General features: G+C 38.3%; 2 protein-coding genes across 18 annotated transcripts; one reads left to right on the top strand and one right to left on the bottom strand.

The window, feature by feature from the left end:
- Window positions 1–144: 144 nt before the first annotated feature.
- On the bottom strand, window positions 145–2,982 carry LOC107269522 (galactosylgalactosylxylosylprotein 3-beta-glucuronosyltransferase S). 12 transcript variants are annotated; one of them, XM_025086834.1, is made up of 8 exons: window positions 2,696–2,982; window positions 2,611–2,616; window positions 2,421–2,532; window positions 2,218–2,302; window positions 1,229–1,494; window positions 944–1,150; window positions 736–874; window positions 145–666 (listed from the first exon to the last, which is right to left on the bottom strand). In XM_025086834.1, exons 3-8 carry the CDS (start codon window positions 2,433–2,435, stop codon window positions 620–622), a joined length of 759 nt encoding a protein of 252 aa, XP_024942602.1. In that variant the 5' UTR covers window positions 2,436–2,532; window positions 2,611–2,616; window positions 2,696–2,982; the 3' UTR covers window positions 145–619. The 12 variants fall into 12 exon arrangements, with proteins under 12 accessions (XP_024942602.1, XP_024942606.1, XP_024942604.1 ...); XM_025086838.1 differs by lacking the exon at window positions 2,218–2,302 and adding an exon at window positions 1,898–1,952 and having other exon boundaries at window positions 2,696–2,980; XM_025086836.1 differs by having other exon boundaries at window positions 2,218–2,278; window positions 2,696–2,980.
- A 1,242-nt stretch (window positions 2,983–4,224) lies between these two features.
- On the top strand, window positions 4,225–17,671 carry LOC107269521 (dihydropyrimidinase). 6 transcript variants are annotated; one of them, XM_025086829.1, is made up of 12 exons: window positions 4,230–4,585; window positions 6,414–6,658; window positions 7,014–7,264; window positions 9,585–9,679; window positions 10,700–11,012; window positions 12,334–12,513; window positions 12,593–12,706; window positions 12,902–13,134; window positions 14,810–15,146; window positions 15,235–15,390; window positions 15,454–15,745; window positions 16,122–17,671. In XM_025086829.1, exons 5-12 carry the CDS (start codon window positions 10,767–10,769, stop codon window positions 16,199–16,201), a joined length of 1,638 nt encoding a protein of 545 aa, XP_024942597.1. In that variant the 5' UTR covers window positions 4,230–4,585; window positions 6,414–6,658; window positions 7,014–7,264; window positions 9,585–9,679; window positions 10,700–10,766; the 3' UTR covers window positions 16,202–17,671. The 6 variants fall into 6 exon arrangements, with proteins under 6 accessions (XP_024942596.1, XP_015598936.1, XP_024942597.1 ...); XM_025086830.1 differs by lacking the exon at window positions 7,014–7,264; XM_025086828.1 differs by lacking the exons at window positions 6,414–6,658; window positions 7,014–7,264; window positions 12,902–13,134 and adding an exon at window positions 13,844–14,076 and having other exon boundaries at window positions 4,225–4,585.
- The last annotated feature ends 171 nt before the right edge of the window (window positions 17,672–17,842 follow it).

The raw sequence follows: 17,842 nt of genomic DNA on the forward strand, positions 1-17,842 counted from the left end.
TAAAATTATATTCTGGAACTAGATCCTTCAAATCTCTCGAAACTTTACGTGGCCATGTTGGCAATCTATAGCAGTTATCGCTTATCTGCTTTTAGGTTTTTTTTTCTTTTTTGGAAAATACGAAAGGAATGAAATTATAACGAATATAATGAAATAATCTTTATTTAGCCTTATATTTTTATACACAATATGATATTTTAATTTATTTCATAATCTCATTGTGTTCGAGAAATTACCTGTAGAACAAGATCTACGCGCAAAAATATTAAATATTAATATTGTTTAAATAATGAGTTGAATCACACTATTTAAATGTCATTAAATAACTATTAGATTTTGATACTTTATCAAACTATCAGATCGAACGTTAAATTGTATTTCATTATTACCAGAATCCTAGATTATTTTTAACAGCCTCGTCTTTTTTATTTTAACAACCGTTTACAACATTTCTGTGGAGATACTCACACAGATAGTGAAAAGCTTGTGTGGCACAGCCAGCACAATGTTCCACGTTAGAAGAACTTCCTTTTGTATGTACATATCATCATCCAACTCTAATTACTTGCTTTTTAAATACTCTCCAGAACTTTTAATGCCAAAAGCTACCATAATCATCTCAAAACGTTATGCGTCCGTTACTATTAGTGTAATATAAACTTGTTCCTATATAATAAGTATAGAGAAGTAGTCTTTTATAACTTTTTAAATTATATTATTAAATGATAACTTTACCTTTTCTTTGACTAGACTTTATTACTCCCATTTCAGAAATGTTGTTTATTAATTCATTTATTGATGTACCAGTATCCTCGTTAACAATGCGTAATGTAGGAATTGGTTTGTTAACCGTTTGCGTGTGCCACACTAATATCTGTAAAGTTCAACATAATTACTCAATGTTATCAACTTGCAGACTAATCAAGTAGTTATCTATTAATACCTTTGTACAGTTATCGGCGAGAGGTTCTATGTCTTCATAACGAATACCCAAACTTTTTAAAAACACATCTTCTTCAAAACCAACTTTGAAGGGCATGATAGCACCAGGAGAAAGTTTCAAAAACTCGATGGAAACAGCAAAACCAGCCATGTCAACTGGAAATCTTCTATTTGCTGGCCAAGAATCAAAAAAGCCAACAACTTTTCCCTGAGCCAAAAAAGAAAGACTACTTTAACAAATGCATTAATTATATATTAACTCCATGGCTACAAAGTCATACAGTACCTCTTTGACAACAGGAGCACTAACAGCAAACTCCCCTATTAAGCCAACTGGAAACATAGATACTTTTTTTGTATGACGAATCTCTTGGAACAGATCCAGGTCAAATGTATTGTCATCATCTCCAAAGTAGAGAACACCACTTTCAGCATTATTTCTTATCCAGGATAAAGCGGCGCGACGATTGGCTACCCCGCGAGGAACTTGCTGTTTATCACGTTTCCTATAAACCTCTGGCATCGGACTGGCAAAAACAGTCAGTGGAATTTCTGTACAAAGCAATAGTAATGGTAATACAAAACCAGGTTTATGGAACTAGCATGGTTTACAAGCTCCCCAAATGGAAAAATGTTTACCAAATTTTTTTAGCAAGGATATCAAATTTGGATTGCAATTTTTATTGTCATCAGCAACAATCCAATGTAAATTCTTTACGTGCATTAATGTCTGACCGAGTCGCATTAGCTCAGGAAACTGTTCCCGCCTAGGGTATGTTGGTGTAACAAAATATATCATAGGTAGTTTTACATTATTGGAGTTCACAGAAGACTTCATAACTATGGACTCGTAACATAATTGCAAATTATCATCAGACATTGCTAATACAGTATCAGCTGCCATATATCCTTGTAAATTCCATATAGTAATTACAGTGATAACCATAAGTCCTACCATGACCATAAAAGTGCACCTCAGACTTCTCATATTGTCCATTGACCACCATTCCCTTGAAAAGTAACATTTTTATCTGATATCACGTAACATCATGATGTAAATAGTTAAATGTAAATATCAGTCATTATATAGTAATCTTCTTCTTCTTCTTCTTCTTGTTCCTTATGGGTTTATGCCCTCATAGAGGGCCAAGTGCCAGGATTATATAGTTATCAAACATTATTTAAAGTACATAAAGAGCATGCGATATTTTCCAAATCACTTTACTTTAAGTACATGAAAAACTACTGTATAAGAAAAGAGCAACACATTCTTACTTCTTCCAGAGAATTTTGTAGCTGTTCGAATGTGTTCAGTCAAGCCAACATTGAAAATAATCTGAAAAAAATGATGTTGAACCAACTGAAATTTCAAACTGCTCATTTTCTCAATCGTTTACATCTGTCAATTAGCACGTGAAGACCTGATATAGATTTAGCGAAGCACACACACTAAAAAGCTTTGATTAGAAGTTGCTTACCTGTTTAACTGGCATTAAAAATTCAGTATCGTCAGAAGGACATTAATCAAGATCCAATAAGATTTAGAAATATCCAGAAGCAGATTGTGGAGCTGCTGGACTGGACAACAACCTAAAGATGGGCAGTCACACATCGAATTAAAATGTTGTCTGCTTACGTAAAATACAATAGTCATACTATAGTGCTCACCTATAACTTATTCGATTTCAATGAAAAGACAACAGTTTTTAATTATTACTTCACAAGAATGGACACTAACGGATGCTGAACTCACATGATTTTAATATACAGACTCATACTACATTTATGAATTTTCTGCAGATATATTTCTAAAGCGTTATGCACGTTGTATCCATTCGGTCTGCGCAAACGAAATCGCTGGCGTCATGAACCTTGAACTCGAATTATACCAGTTATTTGAATAATGAGTACTTATAGGGGCAATACATATCATTCTATTTCGCGAATCCTTTGGATGATTGCAAAATTATTCCAAAACAAAAATTAGGTAACGGAATGGGTGTTATCTTTATCGACCTCGATGAATACAATTTTACAAGTATAGTTGTCAACGCCATTAGATGGTACTATGGTGGACTATTACCGACGGCCTGTAACTTCAAAGTGGTTATCATACGAAAATTACCATGAAAGAATTGCAAAACTACATTCCGAAATGTACTAATTTACCGCTGTACTGACGCTTCGCATTCTAGTAGATATTTCCCGCATTCCAATAGGCAGAGGAGATTCTAAAGAACGAGGAGGGTGTTCGAAATTTGAGTTCAGATAATATACATACATACTTATTAATACTTGTGGTTGACACTAAGAGGTATGTGATATTAATTAATATATCTAGAGCTCAGACACAACACGGTGTACAGCAATTCCTATTATGTTCATGTCTTTCTACGATACTTTATTTAGGAAACAGATTCGTATGGGAGACACGGACTACCGGTTGACTTACATGGCGCCATTGTTATTGATAGAATACACTGAGTGCAATAGACTCACTATTTTTATTATTACCATCACTCTCTTCCTGGATGAGTCTTGCAAACGTCAGTTTCCAGGGATCTGACTGCCCGTGATTATAGAAATTGTATTAGTAGCTTTCATTAGTGACTTAAGCAGATAGTAATATATTTCGCATTGTTCAGAATCTACCAATTTTTGAACTAATCACTATCAATCAATGCCGGACAAGAATTCTGTTTCTTTATGAAATTTTGCCAAGTCATTTAAACAATATTATATTTTTTGTCTGATCTCTATTATTCAGAGAAATTTCTAAAATTAACATGTAATACAATAGTGCTGGGACTGCTTGTTAACCTGTGAATCCTGGAAAAACCCAGGAAGCAATATATATTCCGAAATTGAAGAAACCTGCATTAATCCCGACCTTAGTAAATCCAGGTATCTAAGAAAAGGTTCGGATTTTCGGCAAGGATCAGAGCAGGTATCCATTTATGTATTTTCAACTTATTAATTATTGGCAGGTTATTTGAAATTTTCAATGATAACCATTAAAATCAGGATACATTCCTGATACTACAACATTACAATTTGAAACCTTTACAGTTTACAACAAATGAGAATTAAAATAATTTGCTCTACTCATTTGAATGATTAACGGTTTGCAGGACTTCACGGTTAGTACACGTAACGGATTCTCCGGCGTTTATTGTATTTATAAACAGATATACGTGTATGCTACGAGTACCAATAAATTTTGGTATAGAATGTTAAAAATAACAACATCGTGAATTAATATTACTGTTAACCAGGAAAGCAGTGCCGGAGAAAGTATTTCCAATGTGAGGGAAACTCCTGGTGCTACGTTCGGGGGTAGATTCGTATACTACACCCTCCCCACCACGCCACAGCAACACTGCGCACTCGGCATCACCCGGCATCAGTCGATCGCTGGCCTCAGCACTAGACGCACATATATAACAAATCAGTTGCTGGCGTGTTGCGGCCACTTTTCAACGAGCAATTCAATCCTACCATCTCCTGAAACGGAAATAGTGTGGTGCAATAGTACTTGTATCGGTGCATGTACGCTGAGTCGTTTGTGAGATAATCTTCGATTTGAAATTCATCGACTGTCAACATGAGTACACCAGTGAAGAAGGTGCCCATCCATTTGCAGGTCAGTCATTACCACCACTAAGTTTCAACCTTTATTTAGTTAATATACCATTTTGTCACAAGTTTACATTGAGATAACAGACAGTTTTTGAGTCTTCAACGAAACGTCCACTCGACCAGATATACAGGCAATAGGTTATGTAATAGTTTATCAAGTAAAAATGAGATAGTCCATTCAGTATATGAAAATAAATGTCATCCTCGACTAGAAGATGATTTAATCAATTAAACTCACAAATTCTCCGAGGATGTTTATGAAGCGATACGTAGACCTTGTATATTCTGCGCTGGATAAATAATTAAGAATTCTGCAAATAGATTTCTAGTATCTTTTTCTTGTTTTTCATTTTTCAATCTCATGTTATACCAGACCGGTTAAGATAACATGTGTCAGTGAGTGGAATTACTACTGATTCGGCAGTTATTTTTCTAAACGTTATATGTAGACTCACTCATTCATGTCAATACGTTACATCTTTATGCGAACTCTATTCTATTTTTCGCATGAACGTGCCCACAGGTGAGGTGTATCTTATAATTACTTGGTTCATCGTCTTTCTAATGGACTAGTGAAATGAGATACAGACAGAGACGGGATGGGCCATTGAAATTGAAACGGGCGCGGACACAATGTATCAGCACGCGCATGCACAGTCAGTACGTCGCACATATTACGCATTATGTATTGACGCAACTGCAAAGCCGTTGATCGAAATATCCGACACTGTGCGTCTTCCGGTTTTCTACGGAACCGAAGGCGAAAGTTTAATACAATCTTGTTTCGAGACCACAGGCTTACCTACCATATACTACATTATTGATCCAAGGGGTACTTATGCGCGGTCGGTGCTGAGACTTCTAAAAGAAACATATATGAAGTAACAAAAGATACGTGTACCTGCAATACACTACTCTCACCTGGAGCACATGGAGCAAAAAATTGTCCTTCGTTCGACTAAAATTCTTTGAAATATTTATAGCTTTACATATGAGAGTTCACTCCTTGCGTGCATTATGCAAGTATTTAATTAGGAAGTATAACAGAAAAAATGTAATGGCATATGGTGTGAGTTACACGAGTTTAAAAAAAGCTAGCATTTAATGGCCACTTGGGCAAAATTGTGTTAACACCCAGATCGAGCATTCTAGTAATTCTACAAAGGGGGATGTAACGTAAAAGACAGACAACCCTTTGCGGGTTTTCATCACGCATGGCAGGCTTGTACAGAGTCGTAGTTTTGGTAATTCTTTTTAACAATGGGCACTGTATATAGGTAGATATATAGATCGCCCGTGTAGATTTGTTTACCAGGCTGCCACGTAATACACTGTGTATAATAGTATTTGAAACACGCAGTTTCGTCCGTTCCAATTTCAATGGAGGCCGAGCGTTGATTTCTAGGCGTCCAATCGAATCCAATGGAAAGATTCGCCAAGGTAGATATTAATGTCTCGATGTTGGTATACTGCTGGTTGGTTTTCTGCTGGTGGAACAATGGACCACCATCATCCCGTTAGGTTTTACACAGTGAATTATCTCTCCTAGAACGGAGATCACTGAGATACTCTGAGGTGGAATTGAATTTATTAATTGGTAGGCAGAGAAAATAATGGATAGAAAGACAGGAGGAGGTTTAATATACAATAGTACATTACAGTCTTAAATATAATTATGCAAGATGAATCCAGCTCCAAACATCTGTAGGACTTGACAGCTGTCATAGAAACTTTCTGCTTGTGTAATATCAGCAATATTGTGTAGCTAAAAAGGGTTTATGTTTTTGGATGATCATTTACAAATTTAATTGAAATTGTTATGTCTCTTGCAGATCCGTAATCCACATTACAAACACATAATGACACTACTCTGTTTGATTTATGAAAAATCCTGTACCAAATAGAGAGGTCGAGTATGATTAATCCACGAAATCGACTTGTGTGGATCGATAGTTCGTTGACTTTGCTCTATAATGGGTCGTCGGGTGGAAAAGCGATGAGTGGAAAGATGTTATAGCTACTGGCCGTTTCAAATTCTACAATGCTTCTAAGCCCGTAGGAGCAGCTACATGTCGCTGTAGGAAATTACGTATTAGGATTGATTTTTATCATATATACATTGCCCTTAACTGGTTGATAAATCATTCTGAAATATTGTTAAACCTTGGCTGAACGCCATTGCTGGCTTCTCCGTATCTCAACGAGTCTAGACCCTGTGGAACCGCTGCTGCGAATCGATAGTACGTCGACACTGCTGGTAATGTCGTGTTGGATGAAAGTGGTGGAAAATGTAGAAGGTTTTTCACGTGAGAACTTTAGGCAGTATCGGAAATGTATTGTTTATCAGGAAGGCTGGCTAGATTGTAGACTTGTACTAGATTTTTTAAATTTTCTTTATACGCATTTAAAACTTGATATTAACATGTTCTTAGTGGGAGTTCAAGACGGGATGAATTATCCAGAATTTGGGACTCGAGGAATGAGGACGATAAACGAGAGTGAATTTCGCAAAAGCATGAACCGAAATACACAGAAGCACCGTTTGGCAGTGTGTCAGGATTTTGTAAAAATATTCCTGAGACTCATAACAGCATTTCTTTTAGACATCAGATTGTGCTAGTCTGTTACGAGCAGATAGGCGATGGGAATTACAGTTGCGGTGTAGTCAATATATAAAAAAAAGGTAAAATGGGATGGACAAGGTTACGTCATTGTACGTATGAGCGTGGCGCCGGTTTCTCCTGACTTTGAGAATACAGGTTGCTCGTTCTAGTTGTGGCGTATTCACAAAGTGTAAAAATAGTATACGTAGCAGGCAGGTGCGTCCCGCCAATTGCTATAGGATGCCAAGCGATAGGGTACTATTAAACTATAGCAAAGGTTCCAAGGAATATATGCTACACACATGCGGCATGAGACCTATAGTCAGTGGCTCAGACTTGGGATGAACTAACTGGATCGTAGAGGACAGTCGCGTGACCTCCTTCCTTGGTTCTTTGCACACGTGAGCCAACGTAAAACACGTAAACAATACTATGTGAGGTCTCGCTGAGGTCTCTGTCAGTGACCTGGCATTAATCCCAGGGAAAGAGTTGGAAAGCCGGCTTGACCGACTGTCGTGCTGGAAATGCTGCGAAGCCAAGCCAAAGCTTATGGATTTGCAGTAACCTGACTGAAACGGCCTGTAGCAGATGGAAAATATGAGGCTTATGAAAGTTGAGAATAGAATAGAATTTTGAAGTCTCCAATCGACAATGATTGTATTAGAAATAATTATTGTCCTATTATGAGACACCGAAAAGACCTGTAGAATTATCGTGAAATAATTTTTGGTCGACGAGGTTATCCATAGGAAGTTAAAAGAAAGTATTGAAGGTCAGTTGATAAGAATCGTACTTCTTTTTCTATCACTGGCATATAATGGGTATTCACTTTGTGATATTGATATTGGTCTATCTACATATGCACGCGTGAGTACATATGCATCAGCATGGATGACTTCGACCCGAAGGTCTTTCTAAATTTAGTCATTTTCATTTCAGTAAGCTCATTGAAAAAGACGAGGCGCCAATCACGATTTTCGGATTGCAACGACGTAATTCGAAACTCGCGAGATTCGAGGAGAAGAAAAGCCGGAAGTTGGTATCGATTGGAGACCGTGCCAGCCAATCCTAGAAGTGTAGTAGGTCGCGTGTTTCGGCTTCTTGAGGTTCCTCGAAGTTTTTGCGACCTTTCCTTTGAAGCAAATGCACGCACGATTGGCTCGCATTATTCTTTTTGTTGCTTTCAATTCCATTGCTATTTTCAAGCGCAGACCTTTCATCACACGGAATAGAGAAATTGGCTATCTGTTCATCTGCTATTCCAGTTTTATTACACAGTCGTTCAATTCCTGAAATCATTACTATTTCCATTACATTGCCACAACTCCATCCAGTATTCTATATCTTATGTTGGTAATAGAGAAACTCTGATGTGTAACAAGTTTCTAGAATGTCAAGGTCTACTCCAACGCCCACGTGCTGAAAACTCGTGTACCGTATGTATTGGCTGTACTATAGGAATCCCTGGAACATTATTTGTCAACAATTAGAAAGAATAAAAGTTTATTTCCATATTTGGGGGAGCTAGGAAAAAGAAATCGTATACTTTCTAGACAAGATTTGAAGCTCATAGACAACTATTACTTTAACTAAAATATCCAATTAGTTTAAATATTCGACTTAATTTTTTAAGAAAACCTAATTTTGTAAATCCAGTGTAAGTCACACTAGGATCAATCGTGTTATCTAATTCTCACTGGGAGCGCATTAGGATCAATGACAAAAATGTCCTGCGGCTGTTATGGGGTATCTAGGGAGGACCTAGGGGCTAAAAGCACTGCCCTGAAAATCTATATCCTGGTGAATACGGTGGCACCACGGTGGAAGTATGCAAGAGAAGAAGGGTAGCGACCCTTGTACAATAAATGCCAGAGGGAGCTTCACCTTATTTATATTTCACAGCAAGAGGTCCATTGCTCTTCTGACCGCCACGGCTGGATGGTGAATTAAAAATTCCCAGACAAGCTTCTTTCTCGATTTTGCTCTGAATAGAAAAATTGTCGAGACTAACGATTTTGATTCAGCGTATTCCACGAGGTTTTGGAATTTGTAAAACTTCCTTTGCGTCTGACAGCAAGAAATTGAGTGTACATGTATTTTTAAAGGAGGAGGAATTACTAGAGTGTTGGGTTGACTTACTCAAAGAGACAGGGGCGACACGGTGAAGTTAAAAAATTAAAAATAGAACTCAACAGCCGCGTAAAAGCTCTGAAAACAAATGTACCCCGGTGCTTTGATGCTTGCATATTGTACAATCACTCTGGTGTATCCCATATAGATTGAGAAAGATAGTCCATGAAAGCGTCAGACGTTTACTCATATGACAAATGTTGTTTTTCATGCTTCTGCCTATCATAGAATGGCAATAAATTTATTTGTTCTTTTTTTAATATTTTTCAGAGTGCCCAGAATCGGCTGCTCATAAAAAATGGAAAGGTCGTCAACGAGGATGGAATTATTGACAGCGACGTCTACATTGAGGATGGAATCATCAAGTAAATAAAGAAGGAATATTTAATAATCGCCACTAGTAAAAGAAAACTCGAAGCACATTCTGTCTAAGTGAAAATTAAAAGAATTGAAATGCGTTTCTTGATTCTAAACCGGTTTTATCGGCAGGGGAAACTCCGGTGGCCGTTGTGTGTATGTACGTGGCGTGACAATCTGCACGCCGTATCAACAGCCGGACATGGCCAGTAGAGACCCTCGTTTCTAACTTAACTCGACCTACCCGTACCCTGCTTCGGCTCCCCTAACGAATTTGATTGTAGATTAAACTCGTTGGCCACCGGGTAAACCGGCGTTTAGTGAGTCAGATGCTTTAGCGAATCATGGACAGGGAAAGAAGAAAAATTTATATTTACAAAAAAGCTAGAAAACCAACGAGTAAAGTAGTAAATGGTGTATAGTCTACGTTAGAGTAATGGCACTGGTTATTTTTAGGGGATGTTTTACCTTCGAGGGTGGTACAACACGTGTTCGGTCCAGGATCCAAAGAGAAATTCATGTGGCTTCTTTAAACGTAGATCCTAAATTTATACCATTCAACGGCAGACTTGATCTATTACACTCAGTAACCAATGAGCCAAAAAAAAATATTAGTAAAATTTATACTTTGATATTTTTCATATAATATAGTTCTTTGATTTAACATTTAGTGACGTGTTAGATAATCGGATGGCTCAATTTTGTTCTTCTGTGCTTTCCTTTAATACGGACCAAATATTATTGTAATGGCCTTCCATGAAGAGGCTGTTTAGACTTACGTTTCTTGTAATTTTGCACAAGGCGTCAGAGTTTGAGTTTGGAAATGCGCCTAAAGCCATACGCGTTGCTCGGTTTAATTCTTTTTTTAAACCTCGTGGTGCTAACTGATATCCAGGATCTTAGCCATTAAATAAGCAACATATCAAAGAGTCTCTTAAGTCCTTGTAGCAGAGAGAAATCACGTCAGGCCGTAAATCCTTTGAAAAATGACTGTCAGTCCTAGGATATAAAGAACGTATATTTTTCAGACAACTGGGTCGCAATCTCATAATCCCTGGTGGCACCAGGACCATCGATGCCAGAGGAAAGTACGTGATGCCAGGTGGAATAGATCCACACACTCATTTCGAGTTGCAACTGATGGGTGCTACGTCCGTGGATGATTTCTATCAAGGCACCAAAGCTGCCGTCGCTGGCGGTACCACAATGATAATTGATTTTGTGATTCCCACCAAAGGGGAGACACTCCTGGAGGCTTACGACAGATACAGGGCGACGGCTGATGAGAAGGTCTGCTGCGACTACGCACTGCACGTTGCTGTGACATCTTGGAATTCAAAGGTGAAAAATCGCTCTCTACCAAAGAGCATGTAGAGTATAGAAGAGCATTTGAATGCATTTTACTAAATTAGGGCCAAGTGCGTTTCTGCCATGGAAACGCGACATCCTGTTTTGCTGGATGCAATTTTACTGGGCATCACGTCCGTACGCAAATGACGCTAGATAATGACGAGAATGACGAATAATAAAGGGCTGTTAAGAGTGCAGCCTCTGTGACGTTTCATGCTTAAGTTACCTCTTGGAGACGGGGTCAATGAAATGGCGTTGGAAAATTACATTTTAATTCTCATTTATTTATTTTAATGTACAATTAATTGAAGAGGGGAGGTCATTTTGCTCCTGAATTTATGTAGTGCACTTTGACAAGCCGCTCGTGCTCCAGTTTTGATAGTCGGCGCTTTCGGGGAGGCCCACTTGATGAAGTTCCTTACAATGTGAGACTCGCGTGAGGTCATCATCTGACATGTGTGTTACAGTTCACACGGCCCTCGTGCGCGCTTCGTTACTTTTTATAATTATCTCGGTAAAGCCAGGGCTTCAGTTCCCAGTGAACTGAGGTACTGTTGGGTGATATGTGGATTAAAATTAATGAGATTGATGTAATTAGCATGCACTAGGATTGCTAGTGAAATTAACGCATAAAAATTGAGATTTTCTTGTACAAGTATTATTTAGAAATTTGTAATGGCTACTGTTTGCTCTTCTCTTGGCAGTTAATAGCGGACGACCGATTATGGCTATAGTCTCTGGATGATGGCAGGATTCAGAGAAACGCCTGATTAGACAATTTTTTTAGTCATGTTTTTTTTGTCTGTCATTATTAGTAGCTTAGTCAGTCATTGAAACCAATCAAGTGTAACACCCTTCTGGTCGCCTGATCAATCAATTAACTTGAATTACAGTATCGGAGGAAATCACTTGAGAACCATAGAAACTCATGTATAGTGTTGTATGACGAATGGCGTGCTAAGATTTTTTTTTTCCAGTGGAAACTTTCTTGTGAAATGTTTTAGAATAATTGTTGTAAACTCGAAAAACATATCGACTTTCTCTCCTGGGTCCCATAAGAGGCTCGACGCAGTCTAGTACTATTCCATTAACTGGTTATTTCTCTTCTCAAGTAAACTTCTAACCCACATGCCATGAACGACATACATGCCATACATGGTTAAGCAGCTAAGGAATCTGTTCTGTAAATTGTAAATACGTTGTTGGCCAATGACATTCCTCGTAGAATAGGAGAGGCGTTAAAGAAGTAAAGGGCTCTCCATGAGTATCCACTTAGTTAGGATTACGTAATGACAATGTGTACTCTTTTCAGGTGAAAGAGGAAATGGCTACGTTGATCAAGGATAATGGTGTGAACAGTTTCAAAATGTTCATGGCTTACCGTGATCTATTCATGCTCAGGGATAATGAGCTCATCCAAGCCTTCACAGCTTGCAAGAGTCTCGGTGCTGTTGCACAAGTGCATGCAGAAAACGGAGACTTGGTAGCCGAGGTGAGTTGCATTTGTACAATAATTTAGGACTGAAATTATTTAAGTGATTTCGAAATTTATTCGTTTATTCGTTTGGCAGAACACCAAGAGACTTTTGGAAGCTGGTGTAACAGGACCAGAGGGTCATGAGATGTCTAGACCAGAGGAAGTGGAAGCGGAGGCTGTTAATAGGGCTTGCGTAATAGCCAATCAGGTAATTGACAAAACAGCAAAAATTAATTATAAACGTTGACACATATACACGCTCTTGCACCTGATCTCGTTGCTATTGTGATTAAACTTCATCACTTTTTTTCACTTTATTTTCAATATGTCTTTTTGCACATTAACTGCAAAATTATTTCCGATTAAACCTATAGTAGAGAATCCTATGATTTTGCACGCTTAGGTTCAATGTCCACTGTACGTAGTGCATGTGATGAGTCGTAGCGCGGCTGAAAGTTTGGAAGCTGCACGAAGACGCGGTGTCGCAGTCTGGGGAGAGACTTTGGCCGCAGCATTAGGAACCGACGGTACAAACTATCGGCACAGCTGTTGGAGGCATGCAGCAGGACATATACTGAGTCCGCCGCTGAGACCAGACGAAAAGACGCCGGAAGTCCTTATGACAAAACTAGCTACGTGAGTGTCCAGTTACAGAAATCTTTTTAGGGATCAACACTGGGCGTTCCTTTGGAAGTGCCGGAAGGAAAGGCAATATGAATTTTGTCTGTGCGTAGATAAATTTAGGATTCTTAGAGTAGTTGGTCAAAAAAATATTGTTTTTTTTTTTAATATCTTGCTTGCATGACACAGGCTGAATATAAATGTTTTCCTTTGCCTGACATTGAAGTTACCGTTTCTCACTTTGCTATGCTATGCAGACGGCACGCTCTTATGTTCACGTTAATGCACCAGTGCACAATCTAGGCAATGTCCATTCCTTAAGGATAGTGCCAATCCTCTTAAGGACACCTTGTGTGAATATGGTTAAAGTAAATATCTTGAGTGGGCTTCTTCCGAGGTCTACCTTTTATATAATATATTTGTCAATGGAAGACGTGACGTGTATCATCCGTTTCAAAATTAGTATTCCGTTCAAGTAGTATCTTCTGGCCGTGGTAAGAAGTGCTAATTTTTTTGAAGCCGTCTGTTACCGGGCGGTCTAACAGTATCAATTAAATCCATCCAATCGTATTGATTAATGAATAAAAATTGTATGGGCCATATTCACAATATTTGTATTTATCTGTTATTCGTTAGCTGTGGAAAATTGTCTTTTGGTTACTGTTACTCTTTTGAATGATCATGCCAGTATATCTAATGGCAAAGTCCCACCTCTTGGGCTCAGGTCAATTGTCCTCTGTACGTGACAGCCGTCATGAGCAAATCTGCCGCCGATGTGATAAACGGGAAGCGTGCTGACGGTGCCGTCGTCTTCGGCGAATCGTTGGCCAGCAGTCTGGCTATCGATGGTAGAGAGCAATATGGAAAAGACGCTATGAAGGGAATGAGATTCGTTACTTCGCCACCACTCAGGCCTGATCCCACTACACCTGCTTATTTGATCGAACAACTTGCTCAGTAAGTAAAAAAGGATGAGGACCCTGGCCGTGCAAAGAAAGAAAAACAAAATTTCCGAAAGCTGTACGTGATGTAAAATCGTGATGTCAGTTTTGCAATGTGAAATATTAAGCCACTCAATTTTAGTGCTTGTTAAGCCAGACTCTTGGAGTACACTTATCTAGTATCTGACACAGTGTATACCGGAGTACTCTAATTATTAGAAGAGATGACTAAGTTCTTAATGGGCCGACATCTTTCTAGTGGTATGAAAAAGCACTTGTGATATTCATCCATGGGTTGCAGAAGTGGCTGACGTAGTGTGGACTTAAAAATAGTTGACGGGAATAGTGAGGGAAGTGCGAGATAATTAAATGCATATAAAAAATGTAACGGATGACTACTGCTCCTCTGGATGAGAATATATTACTGTGTATATTTAATAGTCTCGGAATAGGTGATAAATTAATTATATGGACATGCCAATTGCTCAGGAGCTATCTGTACATCACCCACGCATTGTTATATATGCGCTCTTGTGCTAATGGCAAACCGTGGGACGTGTTAAAATAGAATATGCGTTATTGCAAAGGAAAAAAAAAAATATGTATGCGAAGGCAAAGGAAAACATTTGGTTTGTGCGAAGCGGAGAACGATGATTGAATTTTTATTGTTATACAAGAGATTGTGGAATTTTTTAACATAAGTGTTTTTGCGTGTTTGAAATATTTAATTGTCACCTCGTCGTATACAGGGACGGTTTGCAGACCACCGGAAGTGACAATTGCACTTTTAATGCTGATCAAAAAGCTATTGGCAAGGATGATTTCTCAAAGATTCCCAATGGCGTCAATGGTGTCGAGGACAGAATGTCTATCGTCTGGGAGAAAGGTGTTCACTCTGGTATAATGGACCCTACGAGATTTGTAGCTGTGACCAGCACTAATGCTGCGAAGATCTTTAACCTGTATCCCAGAAAGGGCGTCATAGCCCTAGGATCTGACGCGGACATCGTCATCTGGGATCCTAGCCGAAAACGAACGATCAGCGCTCAGACTCATCATCAGGCTGTGGATTTCAATATTTTTGAGGTGGGCTCAATGTTTTACAACATGATCGCTGCGATATTCATTTATTTTGTTTATGTAAATTTCCATTAAAAAAAGACTTCCTGTTCAGGGTATGGAGGTACATGGTGTGCCCGAGTACGTTATAGTAAATGGTCGTGTCTGCTTGGACGACGGCGATTTAAAAGCTGTTCATGGTTATGGAAGATACGTAGAGACTCCTGCATATCCTGCTTACGTTTATGATCTTGTCAACGCGCACGAGAAGGTAAGACTAATTTGATTATTGAAATAAAAGCATATGATGATTTTTATTTTTCAACAATTGCAGAAACCTAGAGGAGTTCCCAGGAGCGAGGCCGAAGCCAAGAAATTTGCTGAAGAGGATGCAGCGCTGGCAAGGGCTAGGGAGGCTGCAAGAGCCGCAGCTGCAGCTGCAGCAGCAGCAGCGATATACCACGAGAACAACCACACGAATGGCATTCACGAGTCTCCAAAACCAAAATTGCCAGCAGTCTCCTGTATCCCGACACTTCCGGATTCTGCCGTTGTTACTCCGTCTGCTAAAGGACCACGTCTTGAAGGACAAAGAAATCTGCAGGACTCAACCTTCTCCATTAGCGGTACGTTTTATCCCTTTCAGTTTAACGTAACGTTGATAACGAAAGTACAACATACGGCGGTGCTCTTTAGGTTGTCCAAAGATATTAAATTATTTATGCTCCCTGGTGCTAGAGATAACAGAACAGATAAACTGTAGATAAGATATCACAGCGACAATGTTACGTGCCTACACCTCTATGCCTCTGACTTTCACGTGGTTTAAACTCAGATTAATCGTGCACTGCATGTTTTACTTAAGTACAAAATTTGCATTGATTAACGCTTAACTGTAGTAGGACAACAAAATATTGTACTACAAATATATGTTTTTATATTACGGTACGACACACCCTTGAAAGAAAAAGAAAGAAGAATAATTATTGTTTTCTATTTCAGAGGACGTAGACGATGCACGGCGAGCCTGCATTCGCGTGAACAATCCACCAGGTGGTCGCAGTGCCGGTGGATTCTGGTAAAAAGTAACAATGCTTCGCTTTAAGCGCAACAGATGATAGTTTCAAGAGAGACTATCCTTATACCATACTCCCTAAGAAATTTCCAAAATCAATTCTTGGACCAAGAGAGTGTATCTCCATGATTCTTCTCAAAATTCTTAGAATTGATTGGTCAGTGTACCATACCACTCTCCGCTCCGATGCCCCAATCCTGAAGCCAGCCGACATATCCGCTTCTGAAGTTTCGCTATCAACCAAATATTAAGGAGTAAGTTTTTTTTTTTTCAAACTTCAATATCCTTCCAATCCATCAAGGTCTGTCCCAATCAAGGAGGATTCGGCGCCTACGGGCCAGTAAAGTTTAACGAGCACAGAACTTCCGGTAATTACTGTGTTATAATTTAACAATGTTCAGTCTACTATCCGTCGATTTTCTAATATCTCTCTCAAGAGTATGAATGAAGACTAAGTATTTGACGTGAGAGAAACTAAAAAAATGTATCCGTTAATGGCATTTAACGAATCGTGTCGTTGTTTCGTTCTTTACATTAAATTATGCTTGGTGCGAAGCTTGATATTTCTTTCTTGGAATATATAAGGTGTATAAATATAATATACGTATAAGTATATGTTACGGTCAGGCCGCTAGATAAATGGAAATTGACCCGCAGCGGTGCTTGGGAACAATTGGAGTGAGAGGAAAGCGTAGAGCAAGAACAAAAACAAAGATGACCGGTGTCTATATTGAAGTACCAGAATAGTTTTGTTGAAGTAAAATGCGCATGCGCATCTATGTTAAGTTTGTTAAGTCATTAACTTGATTTTATTTAACACATCACTTAGTTATAATTATTAACGCGTAAGACTCTCTTATTTTAAAGAAAGATATCTGTTTGACGGGATAAGTTGATACTCGTACAAAGGACTGTTCGTCTTGAGGTTTTATTATTTTTTATCTTTGTTTTTTTATTACACTATGTTGTAACGAAAGTATCGCAATCATCTTTTCAAATATGTCAAGTACAAGTTTATTTTAACACTGAATATTTTGACGGTTTCTTTTTTCTTTTTATTTCTTTCCTTCCTTTCCTTGTTATATATTATTTGTAGAAACACGTTGTCGCTATAGGTTCGGTCGCTACACCATGATTTTACTTAATTCATTAAATTGTTCCTGGGAGATTGAGGAGTCATTTCTTTTCTTTCGTTTTGAAATTGAAATTTTTTATGAAAATTTATGAAAAAAAAGAAAAATAATACAACGGCTTTCTCGCTTGCAAATCAAATTTATCCGTAAAGGATGTTACATATTTCTTATGATCCTGTGTGTGAATTGAAGAAGTGCTTGTGTCGGTGGTTCTTATAATATATTTCCACAAGTGGTTATTAGTTGGGACTCCTGTTTTTTATTTTCAAAATAAATTTATATATATACATATACTTACACTTCGACTATTGTGCATTACAGAAGTTCCGAGAGCTTCTGCTTTAGAAAAAAAAAAAAAAAAATTTGAATTGCTATGCCTGGAGAAACGAAAAGCATCTGTTGACTTTCCAGGCACAATAGTTGTAAGATTTTTACTTTATTTTGAAAATTTCATGCATCGTATGGCTACATACTCGAAAGACTATAAATTGCTAAATGCCAGCGTACTCAGTATT

This window comes from Cephus cinctus, unplaced genomic scaffold, assembly GCF_000341935.2.
Source record: "Cephus cinctus unplaced genomic scaffold, Ccin1 Ccin1_scaffold0663, whole genome shotgun sequence".
NCBI classification, from domain to species: Eukaryota; Metazoa; Arthropoda; class Insecta; order Hymenoptera; family Cephidae; genus Cephus; species Cephus cinctus.